This window comes from Juglans microcarpa x Juglans regia, chromosome 6D (genome assembly GCF_004785595.1).
Source record: "Juglans microcarpa x Juglans regia isolate MS1-56 chromosome 6D, Jm3101_v1.0, whole genome shotgun sequence".
Taxonomy (NCBI): domain Eukaryota; kingdom Viridiplantae; phylum Streptophyta; class Magnoliopsida; order Fagales; family Juglandaceae; genus Juglans; species Juglans microcarpa x Juglans regia.
The window spans coordinates 28,275,485-28,300,591 of NC_054604.1; the positions used below are offsets into that span (position 1 = coordinate 28,275,485).

At 31.7% G+C, this 25,107-nt stretch overlaps 1 protein-coding gene and 1 long non-coding RNA gene across 2 annotated transcripts; both read left to right on the plus strand.

Moving 5' to 3' along the window:
- Nucleotides 1-12,620: 12,620 nt before the first annotated feature.
- LOC121235344 (cytochrome P450 78A3-like) lies at nt 12,621-14,892 on the plus strand. The gene is made up of 2 exons (XM_041131693.1): nt 12,621-13,666; nt 13,954-14,892. Exons 1-2 carry the CDS (start codon nt 12,698-12,700, stop codon nt 14,575-14,577), a joined length of 1,593 nt encoding a protein of 530 aa, XP_040987627.1. The 5' UTR covers nt 12,621-12,697; the 3' UTR covers nt 14,578-14,892.
- A 7,165-nt stretch (nt 14,893-22,057) lies between these two features.
- Nucleotides 22,058-22,705, plus strand: LOC121235209. Its single transcript, XR_005934531.1, has 2 exons — nt 22,058-22,360; nt 22,526-22,705. It is a non-coding gene; the product is annotated as an uncharacterized LOC121235209 (long non-coding RNA).
- Nucleotides 22,706-25,107: the final 2,402 nt, after the last annotated feature.

Consider the following 25,107-nt stretch of genomic DNA (forward strand, 5'->3'; position numbering starts at 1 on the left):
TTACCAATGGAGGTTGTCAAAGTGAGCAATTGAATCAATCATTGAATTACCCAAGTTGCTAGGTTTGAAAACCTCAAGAGTGCATAGTGGCCTCGGGGCTACCAAATTGAAAGAATTTTTTCTTCAATTACCTTATTGTTTGAGGACTTTTGCACCCTACCCTTGTGAGTAGTCGACACGTCCCAACAAGGATGCCAATAAAAGAAAAAATCAAACATAGCAAAAATATTACAATTCAATGACCAATCTATCCTTTAAACAAACTGTATGGACTATTATAATATTTTTATATCTTTTTATATGTTTAGTAATAGTAGCAACTCAGGCTAATATCTTTTGAGTAATGTTACTCATCATCTTCTCATCATTTCATGATCATATATTATTGAATGATTGAAGATTATTTATTATATTTTACTTGTGAATCTATTATTTAATAATATATCATGAAATAATGAGAGGATAATGAGAAAATTGATTATGAATAAAATTTTTCAATATATTATCTATTTTGAAGGATGAGGCCCCACTAAAATTAAATTAAAGCTAAGTTTGGGAGAAACAATAAACTTATTAATATGGATCACAAAATTTTTTATTATACAATATTATGCTTCTTAATATGAAATCTAAAGTGAAAATACAAGAAAAATCATTTAAGAATGATGATCTATATGAAAAATTATTGAGAGATTTTATACTCTAAACTTCATTAAGCAAGAAAAAATTTATTTAAGATCTCAATTATAATGTCATTATATGCTTAATGTGACAAGAAAAATATATATGTTTTACAAGAAACTTGATAAACTAGCTTACATATTACAATAAAAAATGGACTTCCTAAAATATCATTTTATAGTTTTTATGAAGCAAACATGATGTTCTAAATATTTCATTTCATTTCAGAATGAATATTATTGTATGAAACATTGTCAGAAATATAAAACATATATTAAGTTATATTTTTAAGATTTTATCTCTTTTTATTTTGCATAAACGCGTATTACGGCAGGAAAAATTGCTAACCCCTCAAAAAAAATTGATTCTGCATATTCTTTGATGATCATGATCTGCTTTAATTAATTTGCCTTTTGAATTGAGATTTCTCAATCAATTCAAATCGTACGCGCGTCTCCATTTCTGGTCTTTGTTCTCCTTATACGAACTTCTTTCCTTTAGTCTAATTACTGGAATCCAAAGGAAAATAAAATATAAAAGGAAATAAAACCCTGATTCTTACAGTAGTACGTTGAGCTAGCTAGCTGTTCTAATTAATCCCTCCAGCTTGACTGGCCGGTCTAGAATTTTGACTTTCCTTTTTCATGACCAAGCTGATCTCTCTTTTTTCACCATTAATTGTCAACATGATGAAAATCATGAAGCATGAATATATATTTTCGAAGAATATTTGACAATATTAATACACCATGAGGTACAATGTCAAACATTAATTTGGTCCATATATATGCAACTTGAGATGTTAGATATATAAATTAATATATATTTAATTTGTTATATTATTGGAGAATATATAGAAGATGGATTGGCCATTTTCTAAAGAAAAATTGAAGTCCTAGCTGAACAATCCCAAGATGTGAAAAAAAGCATCTTCTTTTCTAACAGATTCTCGATAGAAAAGAATATATATCGGGATGAAAAATGATAAATACATAATATTTTATATAACAATATTTTAAAATAAGAAGTATTTTTGTAAAATATTTTATAAAATTAATATCATTTTATAAAAATATTTTTATTTTATAACATGTATTATAAAATATATTATAAAATATACTGTACAGATATCATTATTCTACGTAGATATAGCAGTACAACTATAAAAAACAGCTACTTTCCCGATTAGTACTGTTAAGATCTGATGCATTTCAAGTTTCAACCCCGTATCAGAATCGTCATCAAGATGGTCAAAGTTCGGCAACATGAGTACTAGTGTTATTTAATGATCCCCAAAAGCAAAGATATATATATATATATATATATATATATATATAATTGGCATATATGCGAACAATTTAGTGAGTGAATATTGGTGGAAGACTATGGGAATATAGAGCTCTGATAAAAAAAATTTGAGGTCATTTTTAAAAGCAAGAGTACCATTAAACATAAATAATAGTTATAACTAGTAGTAGAGGAAGACCTTGTAAGCATGGTCGACTAAAAAGATCTAGTTGTTGACCAGTCGCCGGCCATTTTTCTAGATCGATGCCTGTTTTCACCACTAATAAGGAAACTTTTTGCAGCCATTCAACATTGAGCCAATAATGATTACCGATTTTGAAAGATATATATATATATATATATATATATATATATATATATATTAAGATAATAAACTATAAGCATGAAATGAATTTGCGTGGCGCCACCACTGATCTTAAGGCCTATCTAGTAATTAATGATATACAGTAGTAGTACCTTTGTTGTTGCGTGGAATAAAAACTTTTACCAAGCTGGTAATTAATTAAGAACAATATTCTTATTCTCTCTCATGTCTTACATGATTTTTTTATAATTTCAAGTTATATTTATTAGTATATAATATTTTAAGGAATTTTATATAGCTACCATGCATTTAAGTAGACAGTCACTTAAAATGTATCGTATTAACACGTATGATTGTAGATAATAAAAAAAATAAAAATAAAAATAAAATGAAGAACAACAATGAATGCCCTATAATACATTTTTCTTTAAAATATAAAGAAATTCTTTTAAAAGTGTCTTCTAATGGATCTTGTATTCCATCTTTCATTTTACATTCTACAACAGTAACATGCTAGATGTGGAGGGAACTATTTATCATTGTAAACATTTTAAGAGCACTCACAATGAATTCTTTATCTTATCCTTTAAAATACATCACTAAAACTCACTTTTTCTATTTCACATACTGATTTTTACAATATGTCATCTATCAGCTTATCTATTTTTCTTCTATATCATTTAAATATTCTTTTTAAATATTTCATTTCTACCAATAAATTTACAATATCCATATATTTTTTTATATTTGTAATTTATTTTTATATACAATGTAAAATAATTCAGTCCTATACACGTAAAACAAAAATATATAAGCCAATAAAAATTAAAAATAAAATCAAATATGAAAAATTGGTTTAAAAATAATTCCAAGATACTTTTTAGAAGAAAATGAAATATATGTGTTTTAAACGATGAACAATAAAAACAATTTGCTTACATGATAAAAATCAAAGTAAATAAAAATGAGGGAGTAAATGAAATATCAACAATAAAAAAAATTTTACAGGATGAACAGTACCCACTAAATGTAGCGGGGTACTGTAGCTAATTGTATTTTACAATTCATTTTACATAATCGGATGGAGCTTCTTTTTAAAACAATTCTTCAAATTATTTATATGTTTTGTATAATACAAAAGCCATTGGGAGTGCTCTAAATTAGTTTCTCTCTCCTGTTGTTTGATTTTTCCCATTTCTTCAAAAGTCATTTATTTTTATTTCAAATCCTCTCTCTCATTCACACACTTTTTTTTTTGCTAGATGCCAAAGACAAAATCCGAAGTTGAATTAATCTCTTCTTTTCATTATATAATCTCTTCTTTTTATTTTTTGAATTAATTTATATTTTGGTTTAGTTTATAAATTTAGATTAATTTAAAATAGAATATAATTATATGACATTGTATATAGAGATCAGATATTGCATATATCAAAAGATTTAATGATATCATTGATAGTTAGAGAAAATATTTGAAATGAATAAAAAAATATTAAAAAGTATAATATTTAAATGATATGAAGAAAAAATAGATAAGCTGATGTATGATATATTGTAAAAATCAATATGTAAAATAGAAAAAATGAATTTTGTTAATGTATTTTAAAATATAAGATAAAGAATTCATTGGCAGTGCTCTTAAGCAGACGATCATATCCTCTGAAAATATAGCATTGGTAGACAAATAAGAATATTTATGTTTATTTTAGAGTCCACTATATGCGGCCATTATGCATTGTCAAAGATTAATTAAAGACCTAGCTAATTCACATGAACAAAGCAGCTTATCCTTAACTCAAAGTGGTAATAAACTTGATTCGGTAACAGTAAAAAAAATCAACCTGGTTAATTATCACTTCCATGAATTTTTTTTTTTTTTATTCTTCTTTTGAGTTAGGGTGTGTTTGGCAAGTGAGAGTACTTGAGGTACTCTCACTACTATTCTTTACTTTATTATTATTTTTTACCTACTTTTCTACTATTCATTACTTTTCACCTACTTTTTAATATTTTATTATTACTTTTACATTACTTTTTTACTACTATTCACAAATATTCTCAATATTTCTCAAATATTCTTACTATCCAAACGTAGCCTTAAATTTGATCTAGTGGTCCAACATGAATTGAGTGATTTGCATTAATCAGGCCAATATGTGTGTGTATGCCATTAGCTGCAAGTAGTCGTTTCGTCATCATCAACAATTTAATATATTGAATTATATATGAAGAAAATGAGATTAATGGGAGTGGAGATAGAGTAGCACGTTAACATGATTTCATGCACACGCGGGTTGGTGGGAAACTTTTGTAAGCTTTCAAGTTGAACATAATTAAATCACTGCTGAAAGAAACAATCTTTCGTCGACTCCGCATCAAATCTTTCGAAAAAATAAGCATAGGTATAGATCAGCCATCAATTCGATGTATGCAATTGATTCGTGATCAGATTATTAATTTATTCATTCAAATAGATAGTGCTCCGTTTGTAAATTAAAGTTAAATATATATATATATATATATATATATATATATCACTTTCACACCAATTAACATCTTGATCATCAGGCCGATATGCATGCGAGCTTACATCCATCGTACAATATTATTGTCCAAGTCATGAGGAAATTAAAAAAAAAAAAATTACCATAAATATTAAATGTTTGAATTAATTCATAATCTTGATTCATTAGTTATTCACACGCACGGACTATATTGGATATTTTCCTTCCCTCAAGAAATTAACCCATGCATGCAATTACATACACGATTCGGAAAATATATATATATATATATATATATATATAAGTCCTATTAATATTTGGAAATTAGGATATAAAAATTAAGTCAAAATCATGGAGAAAAAGATGACATGCATGGAGATCGATCCATAGACATTATAAATAATGCTTTCACAGTCGTGCATATATTAGATTAGATTTAGTTGTCAACTCAAATACTCGTAGTACTGCTCTTTAATGAAGTGTATATTTTCTCACCAGTTAAAAGCTCTATTCAAGATTCCCAGTTGAGTTTACAAAATACATGTGGCCAGCACACAACATTAATTAATGTTAATTTAATTGTGCAATTAGAAGTATATATCAAAATGACCAACACTTACAGCATATATATATATATACTCTATTATTATAATAAGTGACTATTTAACTATGAATATTAACTTTTGTTATTTTTTCGTTAATTTTTTTTGTTTTTTCGTTAATTTCGTTAAGTCCTGTTTTACTAAAAAGGTCTTAAAATCCTTGATCATTTGACGTATAGTTTCCTTGTAGAATTTAATGAATGATTATGTTTTACCAAAATGTCCTTAAAACTCTTGACCATTTGACGTGTAGCTCACTTGTAAAATTTAATGAATGATTATATTTTACCAAAAGGCTCTTAGTAGCCCCGCGGCACACATGAATTGAAGTCTATTTTTCATGTCATATTTGTTCTAACAGTGTACTCATTTTCCTTTCTTTTTGTTTCAATTTTTTTAAAATAAAAAATTAATAATATTTTATTATTATATAGAGAGTAAATAGATAATCCAATATAGATGCAGACTATGCTCATATTTTACTGAAGTTTAGATTTTTTTTTTAATCTTGATCTTTTGTCTTTTTTTAATCTTGTATTTTATTTTCTCAGATAAATAAGTTACTGACTTTTTTATTTTTTTTTATTTAAATCATTATGTCAGGTGCATCCCAAGACTAACGCACTCGAAGCCATTCCCTAGTGTATGTGTATATATATATATATATATATATATGTGTATATATATATATATATATATATATATATATATATATCATCGATCAGCAACCTGCATGCACAGAGCTAGCAAAGGAGAAGTAAATGAAAGTTCCTAGACTAATGAAACTAAATAAAGGTGGATATAAACTAAATAAAGGTGGATATATATATGTGTGTGTAGCCAGCAAAGTTTATGAATTCAAAGTCCAGACATAATTCGTATGTAATTTCAATACTTCTCAAAATTAATTGAATATTCACATACATGAATAGAAATTAATGAAGTATTATATATATATATATATATATATATATATAAATGCTCAAAATTGTGATCATAATCGTCAACATTCACTACTATAAGAAAACTAATTATCTGTAGCCAACTATTTTCTACAAATATGATTATTTTCAGTCAAAATGAGTCTGTTTTCGTCACAAATAATCATTATTGTCTCAAATAATCTATCATAAATGTTCATTTTTCTTATAGTGTTAATTACAGTTTAGATTTACTCCTTCATTTTCATATCTATATTTCTGCTTTTATTGTTGTTTCCTTTTGTTTAGTTAAAAAAAAAAAAAAAATAGATCATTTCTATATCCTGCTTTGTCCTGAGTACCTCAAGTACTCTCAAACACTCTTACTATTATTTTTTACTTTATTATTACTTTTCACCTACTATTCACAAACATTCTACTATTCATTACTTTTAGTTACTTTTTCACCATTATTCACAAACATTCTCAATACTTCTCAAGTATTCTTACTATCCAAACGTAACCGCGTCTCCTCCTATGGAGGGTGGGGTATGAGTCTCTATTTTAAGCAAAGTATTGTCTCTTAGACGGTTTATCTGTACCGAGCTACAACAGTAGTTAAGATCATTTCAGTCACAAAAGAATTTGTGTACTAGTGGAGCTTCAAATGCAGTAGTTGACTTGTAATCTGGGAATTTTTTTACATGTATCCAGTCATGAATGTAACTTTTTTCTTATGAATGAATGAATTCAATTTCTCATTAAAAAAAAAAAAAAAAATCGTAGACGTTGGTAAAGTTGGAATGATTTGGAAAGGTCAAACATCAGCAATTTGTGCAAATTGCAAGACCATATTCATGAATTCAAAGCTAAAGAAAGCAACTGGTACTCCTGCATGCATGTCCAGTACTAGCTAGCTTCTCAAGCAAGAAAGAATCTGAAGCTAAAACAAGTACATATTCATTGTTTTTATGTCACCAAAGCAGTACACAGTATAGATTCTGTGTGTTTGTGGTCGTGCTTTAATTTATAGCTTTAAGATATATATATATATATATATATATATATATATATATATATATATATATATAATATGCACCATTGGAATATAGCTACTAGCTTAGCTTAGACTACAATTTGCATATATAATGAAATAACTAATTAAACAAGTGATGTAATTACATGTATACGTTAAAAAAATACTTAAAATATATTACAACGGCCTGTTGGTATGACTAAAAATAATATAAATCAAGGTGAAAAACAACATTGTTATATGTTTGATCTCTCGAGCCTGTTATGGCAACTGGGAATTAAGACTTGATCAATTAATCATGCATAATACATTTAATGTTGCTAGCTCGATCAATCCACATGCATGCATATATATATAATAAAACCAATAAGCAAATAATTAAGAAGTATTTGATTCTTTCGTAGCACTTGCACTTATTTTATTGAAGGGTACTGTTGGCAGCTAGCCTATGCATGCCAGACGATTTTGCTTTCGGGATTCGTCACTTTATATGTCTCCATAGAACGTATCTTAGTTTTTTTTTTAAAGTGTATTGTTATCCGATTACGTTTGAATTGGTACCGAATGACTCTGCTGGACGATGTTTTGAATGATACTTGTATTCTGATCTCTATATTCCTTATCTTTAAGGGCATGCATGCCAATACACACATGAGGGATAGGTCTCGGTGCTTGATATTTTTTTCTGTGAACGTGTTCTGTGGCGTTTCAAACTATATATGGCACATGATGCATTCCTTTTTGTCCTAATTAAAATTTGTAAAGTTTTCGCCATTTTAGCTGGCCAGCAATATTGAAGCCTAGCTTGGCTGATCTTTTATTTGAGTGTAGCATTAATGAGATATTTGAACATTAATTATTAATGTTCCATTAACAAAGTTTGGAATGATTAAAAAGTAGGACCAAATTAATTAAGTTATATAATGGGTTGATCAATATTTTAAAAAATAATTCTTCTCATTAATCATTATTCACTACCTCAGTATACCTTATGAAAAACACTACACACTCTATGAAAAGAAAAAAAAAAGAAAATTGACGGGTGTGAGGGTGTGGGGGTGAATAGTCATTAATGCATAGAAAAATTCTATTTTAAAATATGAACTAGTATTAAAAAAAAAAAATGCTTCATTAAGGAGGAGGAGCGCCATGACTAGTCCCAGAAAAGGTCTTCAAGTAGAATCATTTACAGCATGCCTAAAGATAAATAAATAAATGTGTGTGAACATCTTTCAATGCAAGGAACTAGGTGCACTAGTTTTATTAGCCAGTCAAAAGGTTGAGGCAAATAAAAATCACAAGCCCATTTATATGAATTAACTTTGCCTAACTAAAGGATTTAAGAACAATTTATAAAATAATAATAATAATAATAAGGTTAAAATAATTAGTTCAAACAAAGAAAATTAATGCATCATCGATCTCTCCTTCATCTTCTCATCTGCCACTCTTTCAATGAGCAGTGATAGGTCTCGTTTGAATTTAAAACTCACATCAGCTCATTTCAACTCATCTCATCTTATCTCATCTCATCATTATAACTTCCTCAAATTCTCATACAAAATATAATAAACAACTCAACTTTTTCAAATCTCAAAACAACTTTTTCATATTCTCATACAAAATATAATAAATAATTTAACTTTTATTCTACTATTTATAAACCATCTCAACTCATTTTAACTCATCTCTAAATCTAAACAAAAACCATTCCATATATAAAATCATTCTGATTACATTCTCTTTCATGTCTTTAATTTATCTCTAAATTAATTGTGATGACTCTAAAAAATGGGGGCTACAAAAAGTGGGACCCAAGTATATATGTGGCATCGTCATCCTAAATTTTGGAGTATGCTCTGGCGTTAATATATATATATATATATATATATATATATATATATGTTGTAGTACTATGATTCAGACGTCGTGACAATTAGGCCCTAAAACGAAGGGAACTTTGATGGAGACAAAGGCTAATGAGACGTCGGCTTCGATACGAATTTGAGATCTAAGAAATTAAAAAAGCAAGCATGCTGGTGCTTCGGCCCGCGGGAAAGCTCAATTGTCACACATTTGGAAAAGTAAAATGAGACAGGCGGGGGGCCCCCGCTCCGGAGGATCACTGCGCTGTGCTTTGGGGATGACTTTACAAAGTACCAATTGGCAGGGAGGAAGGGACACGAACACGATACCCATCACCCTCGTGCATGCCTCTTGTCCGGACGCGTGTGTACCGTGTTCCGAACCCCACCACTCGCTTCATGTTTTTTCCTACTTTTTTTACTTAAAATCCTCGCCTAAAAGCATGAAAACACCGAAAGATGCAGTTCTTGGACAGATTTAAAAGCTACTCTCCAGTTTATGTGCGTGCTTGTTAACTTCGGGGATTAAGCTAATTCATTTTTTCAAAAATCAAGTCGAATATTTTTTTGAAACAATTATAGTTATACTTATTTTTTTAATGTATATAGTTTTCTCACATCACCGATTTGTCTTACCAAAATGAAGAAAAATCTTACTCTAGTAGGTCAACTAGGAAATTAAGGAAAATAATTCATGCTAATCTTAAGGATTTTCTTACTTATTTTCATTGTGTGGTTTTGTAAATTATCATTCCTTTGATAAGTATGTTTTGACACTCTAAATTCTGGCCTACTTATTGAACCCATGCAATGTGTCTTTCGTTTTTCAACGCTTAAAGAAGCAAGTAATTTAAGACCTTGTTTGGCAATCAATTTGTCAACTAGGAAAGGAATATAATAATTCATGCTAATCGTAAGGAGTTTCATACTTATTTTCATTAGATAGTTTCGTAAATTATCATTCCTTTGAATCTTTGATACATGATATGTTTTGACTTTCTAAATTCTGGCCTACTTATTGAATCCGTGCTACGTGCCTTTCGTTTTTCAATGCTTAACGAAGCAAGGCCTTGTTTGGCAACAGGGATGAAAGCTCTCATCTCATTTTAAAATTTCTCACAATTTACTTCACAAATATCTTTCAAAAATAAAATACTTTTCAATTTCAATTTTTTAACTTTATCATCTACTCATTACTTAATTATTATCCAAATATAAAGCTCTATACAATTTTTCAAAATTTTTAAACAATACAACTTTTTTAAATTTTAAAACAAAAATTATATTAAAAATTTATATTCAAATAATTTTTTAATTTTATAATATTTTTATTCAATTTTTTCTCTTTTTTTTTTCAAATCCAATAAAACAACTTAACTCAAATCATTTTACATACTATTCACAAAATTATCATATTTTCCAATGTCATCTCATTATCCATGCATGCCCTGAGTATGAACTATACGACATCAATAATAAGCGTTAAAAAATCCTTGTTGGTAGTTAGATGATCTTCTTTTCTATTATTACCTAACTGTTTACCGGAGATTCATGTCTTTACTTTTTTTGTAATAACCTTTAGGGCCATGCTAATATGCTATTGTGCTACTCCATTCATCTTAATTCAAACAATTTTATTACTATTTATAAAATTTTCATATTATCTCATCTCATGTCATTATCCATGCATGCCCTTAGAGTATGAATTGTTCAAAATCAATAATAAGTAATAAAAAATCCTTGTAGGTCATTAGATATTCTTTTCTATTATTACCTAAGTGTTAACCCGAGATTCATATCTTTACATTTCTTGTAATCACTTTTAGGGTTCATGTGCTACTATGATGCTCCCTCTTAACCGCTCAACCTTATCCCTCGTGCCACGTCACATAATTATTAAAAAAGAAGAAGAAAAATGATGAAATCGAGCTAGAGAAGGATCTCTGAAACCCATTACCCAACATGCGCTTGTTCTCTCTCTCTCAGAGTATTAGAAGCTCCTTCAAGCTGTCGAGGGTCACTCTTAAATACAACTCACTCTTAAAACCTCCAACGCCAAATTTGGATTTCGATCTCTCTATCTCTATCTCTATCTCTATCCCTCTCTAATCTTCTCCAATCAAAAAAAAAAAAAAGCAAAAAACATTCTTTGTAAATCATAGTCCTAGGTCCTTTTTGTTTTGTTTTTGTGTTTGGCAATCACTCGCTTGTCACCAAGAGCTCAGTTTAGGATTTTGAATGTGCTCGGTTTCTTTTCTCATTCGACAGAAGAAGAGTTCGGTTTCATTTTTCATTTCGTGTTTCTTTTTTCTTTTAATTACTAACCACATGGCATGCCACGTCAAGCGAGAAGGTCGTGTGGTAAGGTTGATGGAGCAGACTAGCATTTTCCTAACATCTATATAATATTTTATCTTTTACGTACTCTTTCTATTAATACAATAGTATCACACTAACGTTAATTGATAAACATATAATGGTTTATATATCTACTAAATGTCTAATCTATATCTTAAAATGCCAAGTTAATAATTCTTATACATTCATCGAGTTATATTATAATGTTTGTAAGTAAGCAATACTAACATACATGATACATGCATGATATTCGACATAAATCTTTAGTTAAAATTCTCATTTTTTTAGATTTTATTTAAAGATTGTATTTAACCCGCCTAAGTAAAAGTTCTAGTTTCATCCATGCTATCTATATAGCATATGGTCACATGGACCATGATCACCATTCCTTAAGTCCTTCCTCTTTTCTTATTCTTCTTCTTATTCTTTATATATTTTCCTATTTATTTAAGGAAAATACTAGATATACTTAATAAAAACTTATAAAAAACTTCCTTATCTACATGTCAGTTATTGATATGTTGAAAATCATAAAATTTGAATTTCAAAATTTAAATTTCAAAAAAAAAAAACTAATGAAATGAGTATTAAATAAAAGTGTAAATAAAACTTTAAGTACATATAACACTACTCTTATTTAAATAGTCACTGTCATAAGAGTTAGTGTCATTTTCTGATTTGTCCAATTGGACATATTTAAATCTATTTAAGAAGTAAGAGGATATTTATGGAGATTAGATGCTTTCATAAAGGTAGTTGAAGGACCCAATTTAGATTTTATTAGCTTAGGAGGGCTCCTCATATTGGTCTTTAATTCTCTCATCAAAGCGATAAGGTATATACCACGCGTTTTAAATAAGCGTGGGGGCCCGAGACCACTTCCTTTCCGTTACAAGGCCAGGGCGGCGCACGCCGTTATTTCCATAATTGCCATAATTTTTTTTTTCTTCCGTTATGTGGTCAGTAACTCACCCGTGACTTTAACGGTTACACTTTAGATCCCGAACCGTCCCTTTGACACTCTATATAAACCAAACGACCACTTCATGGTTTAACCCAAATAAGGAAACACGCACATATTTCTTGGTCTGTCTTAAATCTCTGTCTCCAATTTCCACCATGGAAACACAGGTTGATACCTTGTGGGTTTTGGCTCTCGCTTCCAAATGCAAAGCTTTCTCTTCCCCAAACAACCTTTTTCTTTTCGTTTTTATCTGCATGGCTTGGCTGGCCTTGGCTTTGTGCTACTGGGCTTACCCCGGAGGTCCTGCATGGGGAAAATATTGGTGGAAAATATCAAATAAGACCAAAGCGAAGAAAATACCAGGGCCACGAGGGTTCCCGGTGCTGGGAAGCGTGAACCTTATGGCTAACCTGGCTCACCACAAGCTCGCTGCAGCTGCCGAGTTGCTTGGAGCTAAGCGGCTCATGGCATATAGTCTTGGGGAAACCCGCTTCATCATAACATGCAACCCCGATGTAGCTAAAGAGATCCTCAACAGCTCAGTCTTCGCCGATCGTCCGGTGAAAGAGTCTGCGTACAGCCTAATGTTCAACAGAGCTATTGGCTTCGCTCCTTACGGAGTTTACTGGCGAACACTGAGGAGAATAGCTGCCACTCATCTCTTCTGCCCCAAACAAATCAACGCTTCAGAGTCTCAGAGGTTCGAAATCGCAGCTCAAATGGTATCCAAGATTGCATGTCGTCCCGGCCGAGAGTTCTCTGTCCGCCAGATACTGAAGCGAGCTTCGCTTAACAACATGATGTGCTCGGTGTTCGGACGAAACTATCAGCTCGAGCCATCGAACAGCGAAAGCAACGTACTGGGTCAGCTTGTGCAAGAAGGTTACGAGCTGCTGGGGAAGCTCAACATGTCGGACCACCTTCCTTGGCTTGCAGGGCTCGACCTTCAGAAAATCAGGTTCAGATGCTCCAAACTGACCCCTAAAGTGAACCAGTTCGTGAACCGGATTATCCAAGAGCATAGAGCCCAAACTGGCCAAAGAAACCATGATTTTGTGGATGTTCTTCTCTCTCTTCAAGGGCCTGATAAATTAACGGACCAGGATATGGTCGCCGTGCTTTGGGTAAGCAAAACACTGGCCTATTACAAAAACAAACATTCGTATTCAATTCTATCAGCATATTTTCTGTTCCCTACCTATAAAATAATATGTATGTTTGCTGAGGAAAAAGAAAGGCATGCGTGTAAGATATGATATGAAAAGAAACGTTCATATGTTATAGAAGCTAAAACAGTGTGGCTTCTATATGGAGGTAAAGCTTCACTCACTTAAAGACACGCACATATAGTACTTGTTATTGAATAGTGCTAATAATCAGTTGCTTAATGCTGTTTTCTTAATTAATACAGGAGATGATATTCAGAGGAACTGATACTGTGGCGGTTTTGATAGAGTGGATACTAGCGAGAATGGTACTCCACCCTCACATCCAATTAAAAGTGCATGAAGAGCTCGATAGGGTCGTCGGAAGATCGCGGCCGTTGAACGAATCAGACATCCAATCAATGGTTTACCTGCCGGCGGTCGTGAAGGAAGTTCTGAGGCTCCACCCACCAGGCCCACTTCTATCGTGGGCCCGGCTCTCGGTCACGGATACTATAGTCGATGGATATGACGTGCCTGCGGGGACCACAGCCATGGTAAATATGTGGGCAATAACGAGGGACCCACAGCTGTGGACGGACCCACTAGAGTTTATGCCAGAGAGGTTCGTGTGCAATGATGCTACTGACGTGGAGTTCTCTGTGCTGGGGTCCGACCTCAGGCTTGCACCATTCGGATCGGGTCGTAGGACATGCCCCGGAAAGGCATTGGGTTTGACAACGGTGACCTTTTGGGTGGCAACTTTGTTGAATGAATTTGAGTGGGTGCAATCGGATCACAACCCGGTGGATCTCAGCGAGGTCTTGAAGCTTTCGTGTGAGATGGCAAACCCTCTTACTGTGAAAGTGGAACCAAGGCGCAGATTATAAGAAATCAAAACGCCACAATTCACAGAATTACTTCTATATTGTATATAAAACATATATATATATATATATAATATATGCAGCTGGTCGTTTAAAAAAATATCTTAATTAAGCCGCCTCCGCATGTCTCTGTTAGCGATCAGCCATTTGGATGAGGCTGCAGGCTTAATTTAGCGTCAATGTCATGTGCTGTGTTTAATTATTTCCTATCAGCATCAGTACTACTTAAATATATTTACCTGTTTAGTAAACGTTTATGTATGTGTAATCTCCCAGTATTAATTAAGTTAGAGCAATGAAAGTTTAAAATTACTGCTTCAGTGCTTCTTTCCTTTCTCCCTTTTCTTTTCTTTTTCTGTTCTCTCTCTTTTTTTTTCTCTCTCTCTCTTAAATTACTTTCAATATTAAGACGACATGGCCGGATAAACGAACAGCTTATTTATTTGCAGATCATATATATATATATATATATATATATATATAGGAAAAACCAAATTAAACATATATATATATATATATATGTGCATGTGTATTCTTGTTAATTGCCAATGATATATGCGTGGTGATGTTAATCAGATTTACATTAATTAATGAAACGTTCTACGAGTATATATAGCATCAACCCACATTAAATAACACACATGATTTTGTCTGTTGATTTAATATAATATTCTTCGATATGGAATCCTTTTTTCCCTGCTCATGATCATATATATTGAAGATTCTGGCCTGTTGTTTATTTTAATCCGGCCTGGTGGAAACTCATGACGATCGTATATATATATATATACACATGAGATGTAGATTCTTTTCGTGTCTTTATCTCAACAAATTAATGTATTAAAATTACCTCATTAATTGACCCATTATATATCTTGATCAGGACTATTAATTAAGTGCAACGTACATGTACAATGATAGGTAGGTATAAATTATGAATAGATCGTTAGTACTTATAGTATTGTAGTACTACCGAATTCACTAATGATTTTAAGCACCGAATTAATTAATTAATCACTTACGTACGTACGTGTAAGATTGTAGAAAATTAGTTTGCTACACGATGCATATATGTGACATGATGATGATCATCTTTTCCATCGAATATATATAATTTGTTTTCAATTTTGTCCTGGTAAAACTTCGATCATACTCATCAATATTGGTGATCAAAAGCGAACTAAATTAGCAATAATAATAATAATAATAGAAGTATTGTTGTTTTTCATCTTGAATTGCATCATCTCTATTAATTTACAGTACTAGATGAATAGACGTACCATTCATCTTAAATAATTAAATTCTACTTGGTCTGTCAATTAGAAAGTGTCCGGCCTCTTATAAAATAATGAGGATGATCTATCTATTTAGTACTTTCAATATAATCTTCTTGAATTAAATATAAATCGATAGCCTTCAACCGCGCGTGATGTATCATGTGTACGTGTGTCATGTCACAATAATGATAGGCGTATAAATATAGATAATTAACTTGGCTACTTTATGAAAAGTATGTCTCATGTATATTACGACAATAAGCAATTGTTTTGCACGACTGACATTTTTCATGAAAGTACTTCTACTACAAGAAAAATGAGACAAAAAAATAATTTTTTTTGTAGTACTGTTAATTAATTAGAACAAGCTCATTTCCGACCTTGCCGTAAAAAATAGATAGCTTAAAAAAAAAACTGTTGGAAGTGGGACAAACAAAAAGTTTGCATGCGTCGAACATGAACTCTCTTCATGTCGATAGGGGGTCGATCGAATGCACATCAAGCCCTTCGCTTTCATATTTTGTACGTCCATGAATGATCAGGCTAGGCCGGGGTATTTAATTCATTAAAATCTTTGCGGCTAAGAGCTTATGATAGGCTTATTTTTTAAAATAAAAAAACTGGATTCGAAACTTCCAACTTTCCTATAAAAAAATAAATAAAATTAAAATCTTTGAAAATTTTATCGGGAAATCCAACGTGATTAGGCATCTATCAGTGACGTACGATCATCTGCATGTTTCTGGGAAAACCCCTAAATTTATTTAATTAATAAATAGTGTGGTTAAGAAGGATAATATTTAATTAGCTAAAGAATAGGATTTCTTATAATTATCTGCTGGATTTGCTTTTCGCTTATTTTATTTGAATAATGCTTCTTCTATACTATCTCGTTTTGTCACTTCATTTTAATCGTTCATGTTTTTAATTTTTTTATTTACTAATTAAACAAATAATTATTAATATATTAATATATTTTTTTTTAAAAAAATATTTAAATATGTTTAAAAAATATAAAAAAAAATAATAATAAAATTTGTACCAATAGACAGACACACAGAGATCAAAGCTGGGCGTGACACTATCACTACCCTATTTGTTATTGAGATTCAAATATATGCTGGCTAAACTGGTGACGCACGTCTAGATCATCATGAGACAACTCAAGTTTTCAATACGACGTCACTAGCTAGCTGATTGAGTAATTGGTCGTGTATAATATTATATATATATATATATATATATATATTGTTTATTCGATCTTGAGAGAAGATCAGAAAAAAAACCTCCATTTTTGGTCATTTAAGAATGCTTGTAATTTGAAATATCCATTAATACGTACGTTTCAGTAGTACTTTATGTAAAAGGTCATCATGTATACAAGCAATACGATGCTTTCAAATTTTCAAAACTGACAAACTTTAATTAGCTAGGTTCTTTGTTTTTTCTTTTTTTTTTTTTTTTTAAAAAAAGGGAATTAGCTAGGTTCGATTGTCCGTGTTATTCACTCTTTTTATATCTGTGCATGCAGCCCTAACTAGCTGTGATGAATTATTTTTTTATGACTAGTCAAAAGGATTATTAAATATTGATCTTGGCCCTAGCAAGCATAATCCCTTTTCCTTTCGTACGTTATCTTTTTAATTATTGATTTTTCTTTTTTTATCTCTAAAATGGATTGCATGCATGGGTGCTGGGTACATCAAAAGAAGTTGCATGGTATGGTATAATGGTAGTACTGTCTTGTTTGGTTGTTGAGATGGAAAATTTATAAATAATAATGATCTAGTTTATGAATAGTAATAAAATAATTTGAATTAAGATGTTTTATAAAGTTTTGAAAATGAAGGAAAAAAATTAAATAAAAATATTATAAAGTTAAAATATTGTTAGAATTATATTTTTTAATATTATTTTTATTTTGGTATTTAAAAATGTTGAATTGTTTTTTATGTTTTGTTTGGAAGTTTGAAAAAATAATAATGATTAGATAAAAAAGTTAAAAATTTAAAATTAAATTATTTATATTTATGATGTTTTGATGTTGATATGAGATGAAACGATACCATCTTACAATCCAAACCGAGCCTAAGTTTCGGACCATAATGCAATAATCGTATTATATGAAATAATGTAAATTATTTTAAAAGACTCGAAACGATAATATTCTTATAAGAAATGAAAAAAATAACGAAAAGAGAAAGCAACAGGACATATTTTTTAATTTGAGGTATATATATAGAGTTTTAGTACTACTCATCATTTTTACACACCATACACTATATTTTTTTTTTAAACTTTTTAAATTTTTTTTTATTCTTCTTAAACTTATTGAATTATTCTACTCATCATTTATATACCACACGTTTTATAAGAGAAAAAAATAAAAATAAAAAGTATAGTATATGATGTGTGAGGATGATAAATAGAATTTTTTATATATATATGCATGGGAGAGTTCGTACACATGTAAAGAAGTTTGCTACCCAAATATTAACTGGGAATATATAGTTTAAAGTACTCATGTACGTACATTTTTATTTCATACCTATAGGCTATATAATTTCTAGTCCTATACATTAATTATTGTATATACAACATATTCTCAAAAGAAAGGAAAAGAAAAGGAGAGAAAGAGAGAACATGACAAACACTCATGTTCCTTTTCATTTCCGCTACCTAGGTGTGAATATGCTTTTATGGTAGTTTTTTTTCCCTCTTCCTCCTACTGTTTCATTTTTTCTCAGATTTATCACACTCTGGCCACCATCAGTCAACATGTGCCCCACCACGCCACTCCTTAGCCGCCCATCTACCGGGATGACACGGAATTGCACCAAAAAGGTCGTCGCGTGGCCCACATGAGCGGCTTGTTTCCGTGTGTGGGCTTCACACGCCACCTCATCTTGACACCTCTGCCAGCAACACACGTGGTACTAGTGGATCCCCCACCTCCCGATCTTTCAGATCAGACCCACCTAACCTTCAAACCACCAGCGCGTGGCCCACACGCGCCAATATAGAGGCATGGGAAGACTTTTGTTCCACCGCAGATCTGTCATTCCGATATCGATTTTCCTACTATGTTATCATTTTCTCTAACCGATGATCTTGAAAAATGGACTAAGGGTCTATCCAAAAAATATCTCAAGACAACTGACTGCAGTGCACCCGCTTACACCGCCTCCAGCGGTGGCTTACCAATAGACTGTCTTTTAAGACAGAACCCTCTTTGTAGGGTAAGGGTAGAGACCAAGAAATTGGTACCAAAACCTTTTTTTTTTCCTTTTTTTTCACCACCTTTGCACTATTATTATTGTAATGGAATATTTGTTGGGGATCCTCACCCCCTTTTCATGTATCATCTTTTCTAATATTAATGAAGTTCATTTGCTTGCTTAGGAAAAAAAAAAAAAAAAAAAAAACAGCTAGCTTTTGAATCTTTGATCCCGCACATGGCCGATGCATCCAAATAGATTGGTTAATTTGTACTCAAAATATTAATCCAAAATAGTTCATTTAAACGTGATACGTCATATGAGTTATTTTATTTTTAAGTTGGTGTGTATAGCATAACATTCATATCATTTAAATAGTAAAATTTAATTTGTTAGATTCAGATAATTTTTAAATTTATCTTTTAAATCAAATTATACAATATAATTATTTTACTAAATATGCTCTATACATCAGTTTGGAAATATAATTGTTCTAACCATATTTGCATCCAACAATATATCACCAACATATTCTCGATATATATTGTATGGTAAAGGGAGACGCCTATCACTACAACAACTTTGATTTTTAGAGACAAAATTTTTTAGAGACAAATTTTTTTCGTCTCTAAAAGTAATTTTTTGAGACAAAACGTAAACATCGTCTCAAAAACTGTAATTATTAAAAGAATAGTTCGAACTACCACTTTATAGTTCGAACGGTAGTATCTAAAGACGAAATAGTTCGTCCATAAAAATATTTGCTCTGAAAAATGTGGCAGTCAAACTTTTTGTTGTTCGAACATAATTCGAACGTAAATTTCTCAAATAACACCGCGAAAATCAATCCCTAATAAAACAAGTTATTCCCTCCTTCCTTTGTTTTTCACTCTTGTTCTCCCGCTCTCCATTTTCCTCCCTCTCTATTGTCATCGCCGATGCTCTAGCCTCTAGTCACCACCTTCGTCTCCAACATCCGGCCAACCACTAAAGTAAGCTTTCCTCCTTTCTCTCATTCTCCCATGCCACTTTCTTATTTCTCTCTTCTCTCTCACTCTCACTCTCTGTGTCTCGGTCTACTCTGTTATTGCCATTGTCTCCTTGCGCCACCAACATAGTCCGCGTTCACCATGTCACCTGCGGTAAGCTTTGTTCTTTCTATCACTTTCTTCTATTTCTCCCTCAAAACAGAAGTTATTGCTTTGCTTTTGTAAATTTCTTGTGTTTTTCAGTTATAAATTTTGGATTTTAGGGCTTAGCATGAGAGGAGTATGCTCGGCCGGCTATGCATGGATTTGGAGATTTTTGTGCTTATGGGCTACTTTGTTATTGCCAGTGGTTCCTTGCGCCACCACCATCGTCCGCGTTCACCAAGTCACCTGCAGTAGGCTTTGTTCCTTCTATCATTTTCTTTTATTTCTCGCTCAAAACAAAAGTTATTGCTTTGCTTTTGTGAATTTCTTGTGTTTTTCAGTTATAAATTCTGGATTTTAAGGCTTAGAATGAGAGGAGTATGCTCGGCAATGCATGGATTTGGGGATTTTTGTGCTTACGGTTTGATCTGAAATCATCGGTAGCAAAGGAAGACCATATGGTATGTTTTTGAACCCTATGTTAAAAAAAATAGGAACTTTACCTTTTCAAGAAACGTCATCTACTGCCTTAACCAATTTTTCTAGAAAATCCTAGTATTACATGAAATCTCTTTAAGCCTCCTATATTTGATAGTATCTTCAAACTAGTTATTAATTTTGATTTTGTACTAGGAGTTCCCTCGGATTACCTTATCTATACATGGTTGTAGTTGGTGGGGTTTCATGCGGGATTTCTCTCTAAAGGTTTTTGAAGGGCTTCCTTGCTTAAGTGAGGTTCCACTTCAAAAAGAAAAAAAAATTCTTATTCATCACATTATTAATCTGGTGGAGTAGTGTGTATTTTAGCTTTTCTTTTTATAATTTAGAGAAATCTATACCATCTTGAAGTTCCAATTCTAAATTTTTTTTATCCTAGCTTGATGAATAACAACGATGCCACTTGGAGGTCAATAATGTGGTTGCCCAGAGTTGAACTTGATGATTTGCAATTTCAGAGTATGTAGTCTTAGCGTTATTGATCTTGGTATGTAGCAAAAGCAGAGCTATTAAAATTTTTTCAGTCCTAAACTAAATTGACTTGTTCTAATTGTTGCAATATTTGATGGTTTTCAGGTGATTTTGAAATCATCAAGAGCATGCCTAGTGAACATTAATACAGCCATTCCTTGCATATCCAATATTTTGCATTTTTGTTGTTGTTTACATGTTTTTTTAAGTTAGTAAAAGGCTCAAGGAAAAGCTTTTATGTTAACTGAAATAATTTGAGTAGTGACTAAGTTGCCCCGAAGGTGTTTTTGATAGTATTGTGGTTGGGACTACATGTTTTAGTTTGTATGAGTATAAAATCATATGAAAGACTTGGATCTTTGTTTCCATATCTTCATTTCTCTACAAAGCTCTTCTTCCATAATTGTTTATTTTATGAATTCCTATATGTACAATTGTGCCCCTTTTCCTAGCTTAGTTGTTTATTTGAAGCCAAATCTATAAAGGCTTTCAATAGTTTGTTTATTAATCACTTTGAGTTGTTGTTTTGAAATTAGAGTTGTTGTTGGATTATATAATTATTACTAGTGTGGGGTTGATATAATTCAGTGGCCTGAAATTAAATGAAAGTAGTATGTTTTGCTTGAATTGGTGCAATTAGATGAAATAATTTAATTATAATTTGATTATCAATATATGGTGCAATTAATTTGCTTAGGGTCTTCATGATATCTATGATATTTTATACTCAATATTTTCTAGGTATGGTTGATCAATTTTTCTAGGTATAGTTGATCAGTTAGGAATTTCTTGTTTTTGTTTGTTTGAAACAGAACATACATTCTTGTTATTACTTATAACAATGGCCATTAGCCACTACAACAATTTTAGTACAACCATTCCTTGCATATCCAATGATTTGCATTTTTGTTGTTGTTTGTATGTTTTTTTTAAGTTAGTAAATGGCTCAACTGAGACCAAATTAAAGCTCAATGACATCTCTATTTTAGTAAATATATGCTGCATATAATATAATAAGCCGCATGTGCCAGCTGCGTTATATATATAGATGTGGCAATTGGTTTAGTCTGTTGTGTTATCCATTAACATTTCAATGGCTGATTCAGATCTTCAGGTATACAGGGGAGCATGATGCAACACTAACTTGCTAGCTTAAGTTGGCTTAGTCATCTCTACGCTTCTTGGCTATGTGAGTTGGAGTTTATCTCTTGATCTCCTGCTTTTAGTTTCAACCATTTGTTAGATTATACAAAATCTAGTTGATAATTTGTTGATCAATTAGAAAGTTGTGAAAAGAAGTGTTTTGCTTAGTGACCCCTAACCTCTGAATTATTGATACATACTTTTCTTTTAGATTTATTCACCTCACTTGGACTCACCTCCTCCACGATGGGTTCATCATGTTGCACATGGATTGCATCAGAATTAATTCAAGCTTTGTAATGGTTCACAAAGAAGACTGAATGAATACGCTTTTTATTTTGTGTATGTCTTATAAAAGACACCTCAGTGATGGTTTAGTACAATTTTTTTTTCTTTTTTTATTTTTGTAAATGACTTTTTCCTGCTATAAGAGGTCACCGAAAAAAGTTATTGTTTGTACATTCGAACGGTATTTTTGGCATTCGAACAATTACTAAAGACGAAATTTGTTTCGTCTAAAAAAAATCCATTTGAACGGAAATGATCAATTTCGTCTCAAAAACTACCTTTTGGGATGAAATCAAAATTTCATCTCAAAAAACTTTTTGAGACGGGCTTTTTGAGACAAATTAGAGACGAAAAAAATTCGTCTCAAAACACTTTTAGAGACAAAACTGAAATCTTTTGGGATGAAAATTTTCGTCCCTAAAGAGTGATTTTGTTGTAGTGTATGCACGGCTTGGCTAAATAGCAGTGAGCTACAAATTGGAGCAAATTAGATGGGTTACGTACCCCTTGGTGTAAATGTGTTTGGTTCTCTCTAATTCGAGTATGAAGATGGTAGGAGTTGCAATTCATGTTTACGGGTGTTCATGTTGTGTCGAGTTATAGATATTTGGCTATATAGGTCAACTTGAACGTGATCCCCCGACCTGTTAAGCTAAACATGTCACACTTGCAAACTCTATTCATACTCATTTAAATAACGGGTCGTGTCGTATTATTCATTTTGACCTGTTTAATAATAATAATTAGAAATAGCTCAACACAACACGACTCATTTCAGCTCATTTCATGTAAATAGTTGAACTAACATGTATAATCCATTTGACCTGATTAACATAATTTCACATAAAAATTAAAATCTATATTTATTAGAGCACTAGTAGTAGCCTCAACAAAGTTTGACCAAAATTTGACTAAGAAATTCACTTTTACAAATTTAGCTAGCCATTTTTCAACAATATCAAATAACAGGCTTAACAAATCTATCAATATTGTATTAAAATATTGATTTTGACAAAAACTACTCTACTCCGACTAGCAACTACCAAAATTCTACTTTTTTTGCCTATACTTTTCACAAAAAGAGACCAAATTCCAGAAAAAAAAAAAAAAAGGGCCCAAACATTACAAACCATATCATTTCCACATTCCAAAAAAAAAAAAAAAAACCTCATCCACATTCCATTTTCTGGAAAAAAAAAATAAACAAAGAGATAGAGGCGATGGGCTGCGACAGTGGCAGACGAAGACAACGTGGGATTTGGGCGAAATGGTTCAGCTGTTGGTAAGAGCACTACTTCGTGGGTCACCTACAAGGATGTGGGTTTACTTGTATTCGAAGATGAAGATGAAAATAAAGGAATGAAATCGTGGGTGACATGTAAGTGAGGGAAAAGACCAGATTTACCTGCTGTATGCCTCACGTGTCTCTGTGAAAATTGGTCGTGTAGCTCAGGAGTGAGGGAGAAGACCAAAGCGAATGAAAAACACGAAATGAAATTGTCCTTCAAGTGAAACCGCAAAAGATATAGCACGCAGGAGGATAATTTTTTACACCAAAATATTGTTTTGGCCAGCAACTAGGGCTCAACAAATTTGGCCAATGAAAATATTAAAAGTTAAAATTATTGTTCATTTGTTGAGCCCATTATAGTCCTTTTTTGTGTAATTTAGTTAAATTTTGGCCAAATTTTGACTTTGTGCCCACTACTAGTGCTCTTATTAACCATAATATCTAAAGAAAAAATAATAAGACTACCTAGTAACAAAAAATAACAAATTTTAACCTATAATAAAAATAATATTATAAACTCTACAATAACAAATATGAGCATAGTCTCAAAATTACAATCACAACAATAAAAACATAAGCATATTGAGATACCAATATTACAACTCAACAATAATAAAATTGTAAATTTATTATTGGACTCTGGTATTTTAATCACAAATCAAGTAAAAAATAAATAAAAAAAATTACACAAAAGTAAATAAAAAGAGAGTTTTGTACCCAGCCATGCCGGGCTCAAGTTTCGCACGAGCACCAAGGCCCAAGATCCATAGTAGGGAAAACCAAGGAATGGCAAGGGGGGAGGCCCAGGCGAACCCAAGGACCCAAGAAGGGGGAAGGCAACCGACAGTTCCTCCAATCACAACGCATTAATGAGAAACAGACAGACCTATATCCTGTCTCCTGTAAGATAGGTTACATTGAATGCAGCTTGGAGTTGTGACTAGCCCCGAGGTCGGACTCCTGTAGCTGATAGGAGCAGATGCATTAAATGCAACGTCATACCGCTCGAAAAAAATACACTCATTGCAGCAACAGAAGGATACTATGAGGAATAGGCTATAAATAAAGGAAGGCTGGCAGCGAGAAAGGAGTTATGCACTCTCGATCACTCTCTCTAACTTTCCATAACTTCTTACTTACCTTGTTCTTCATGGAAAGTTCTGACTTTGATATCGAAGGTGACATAGCCACCCCATCGCCCTTTCTTCCACCCT

Excerpts from the sequence above, each read along its gene's own strand:
- LOC121235344 (XM_041131693.1), top strand. The coding sequence starts at position 12,698 with ATGGAAACACAGGTTGATACCTTGTGGGTTTTGGCTCTCGCTTCCAAA. Across the intron at positions 13,667-13,953 it reads ATATGGTCGCCGTGCTTTGG|GAGATGATATTCAGAGGAAC; the intron begins GTAAGCAAAACA and ends TAATTAATACAG.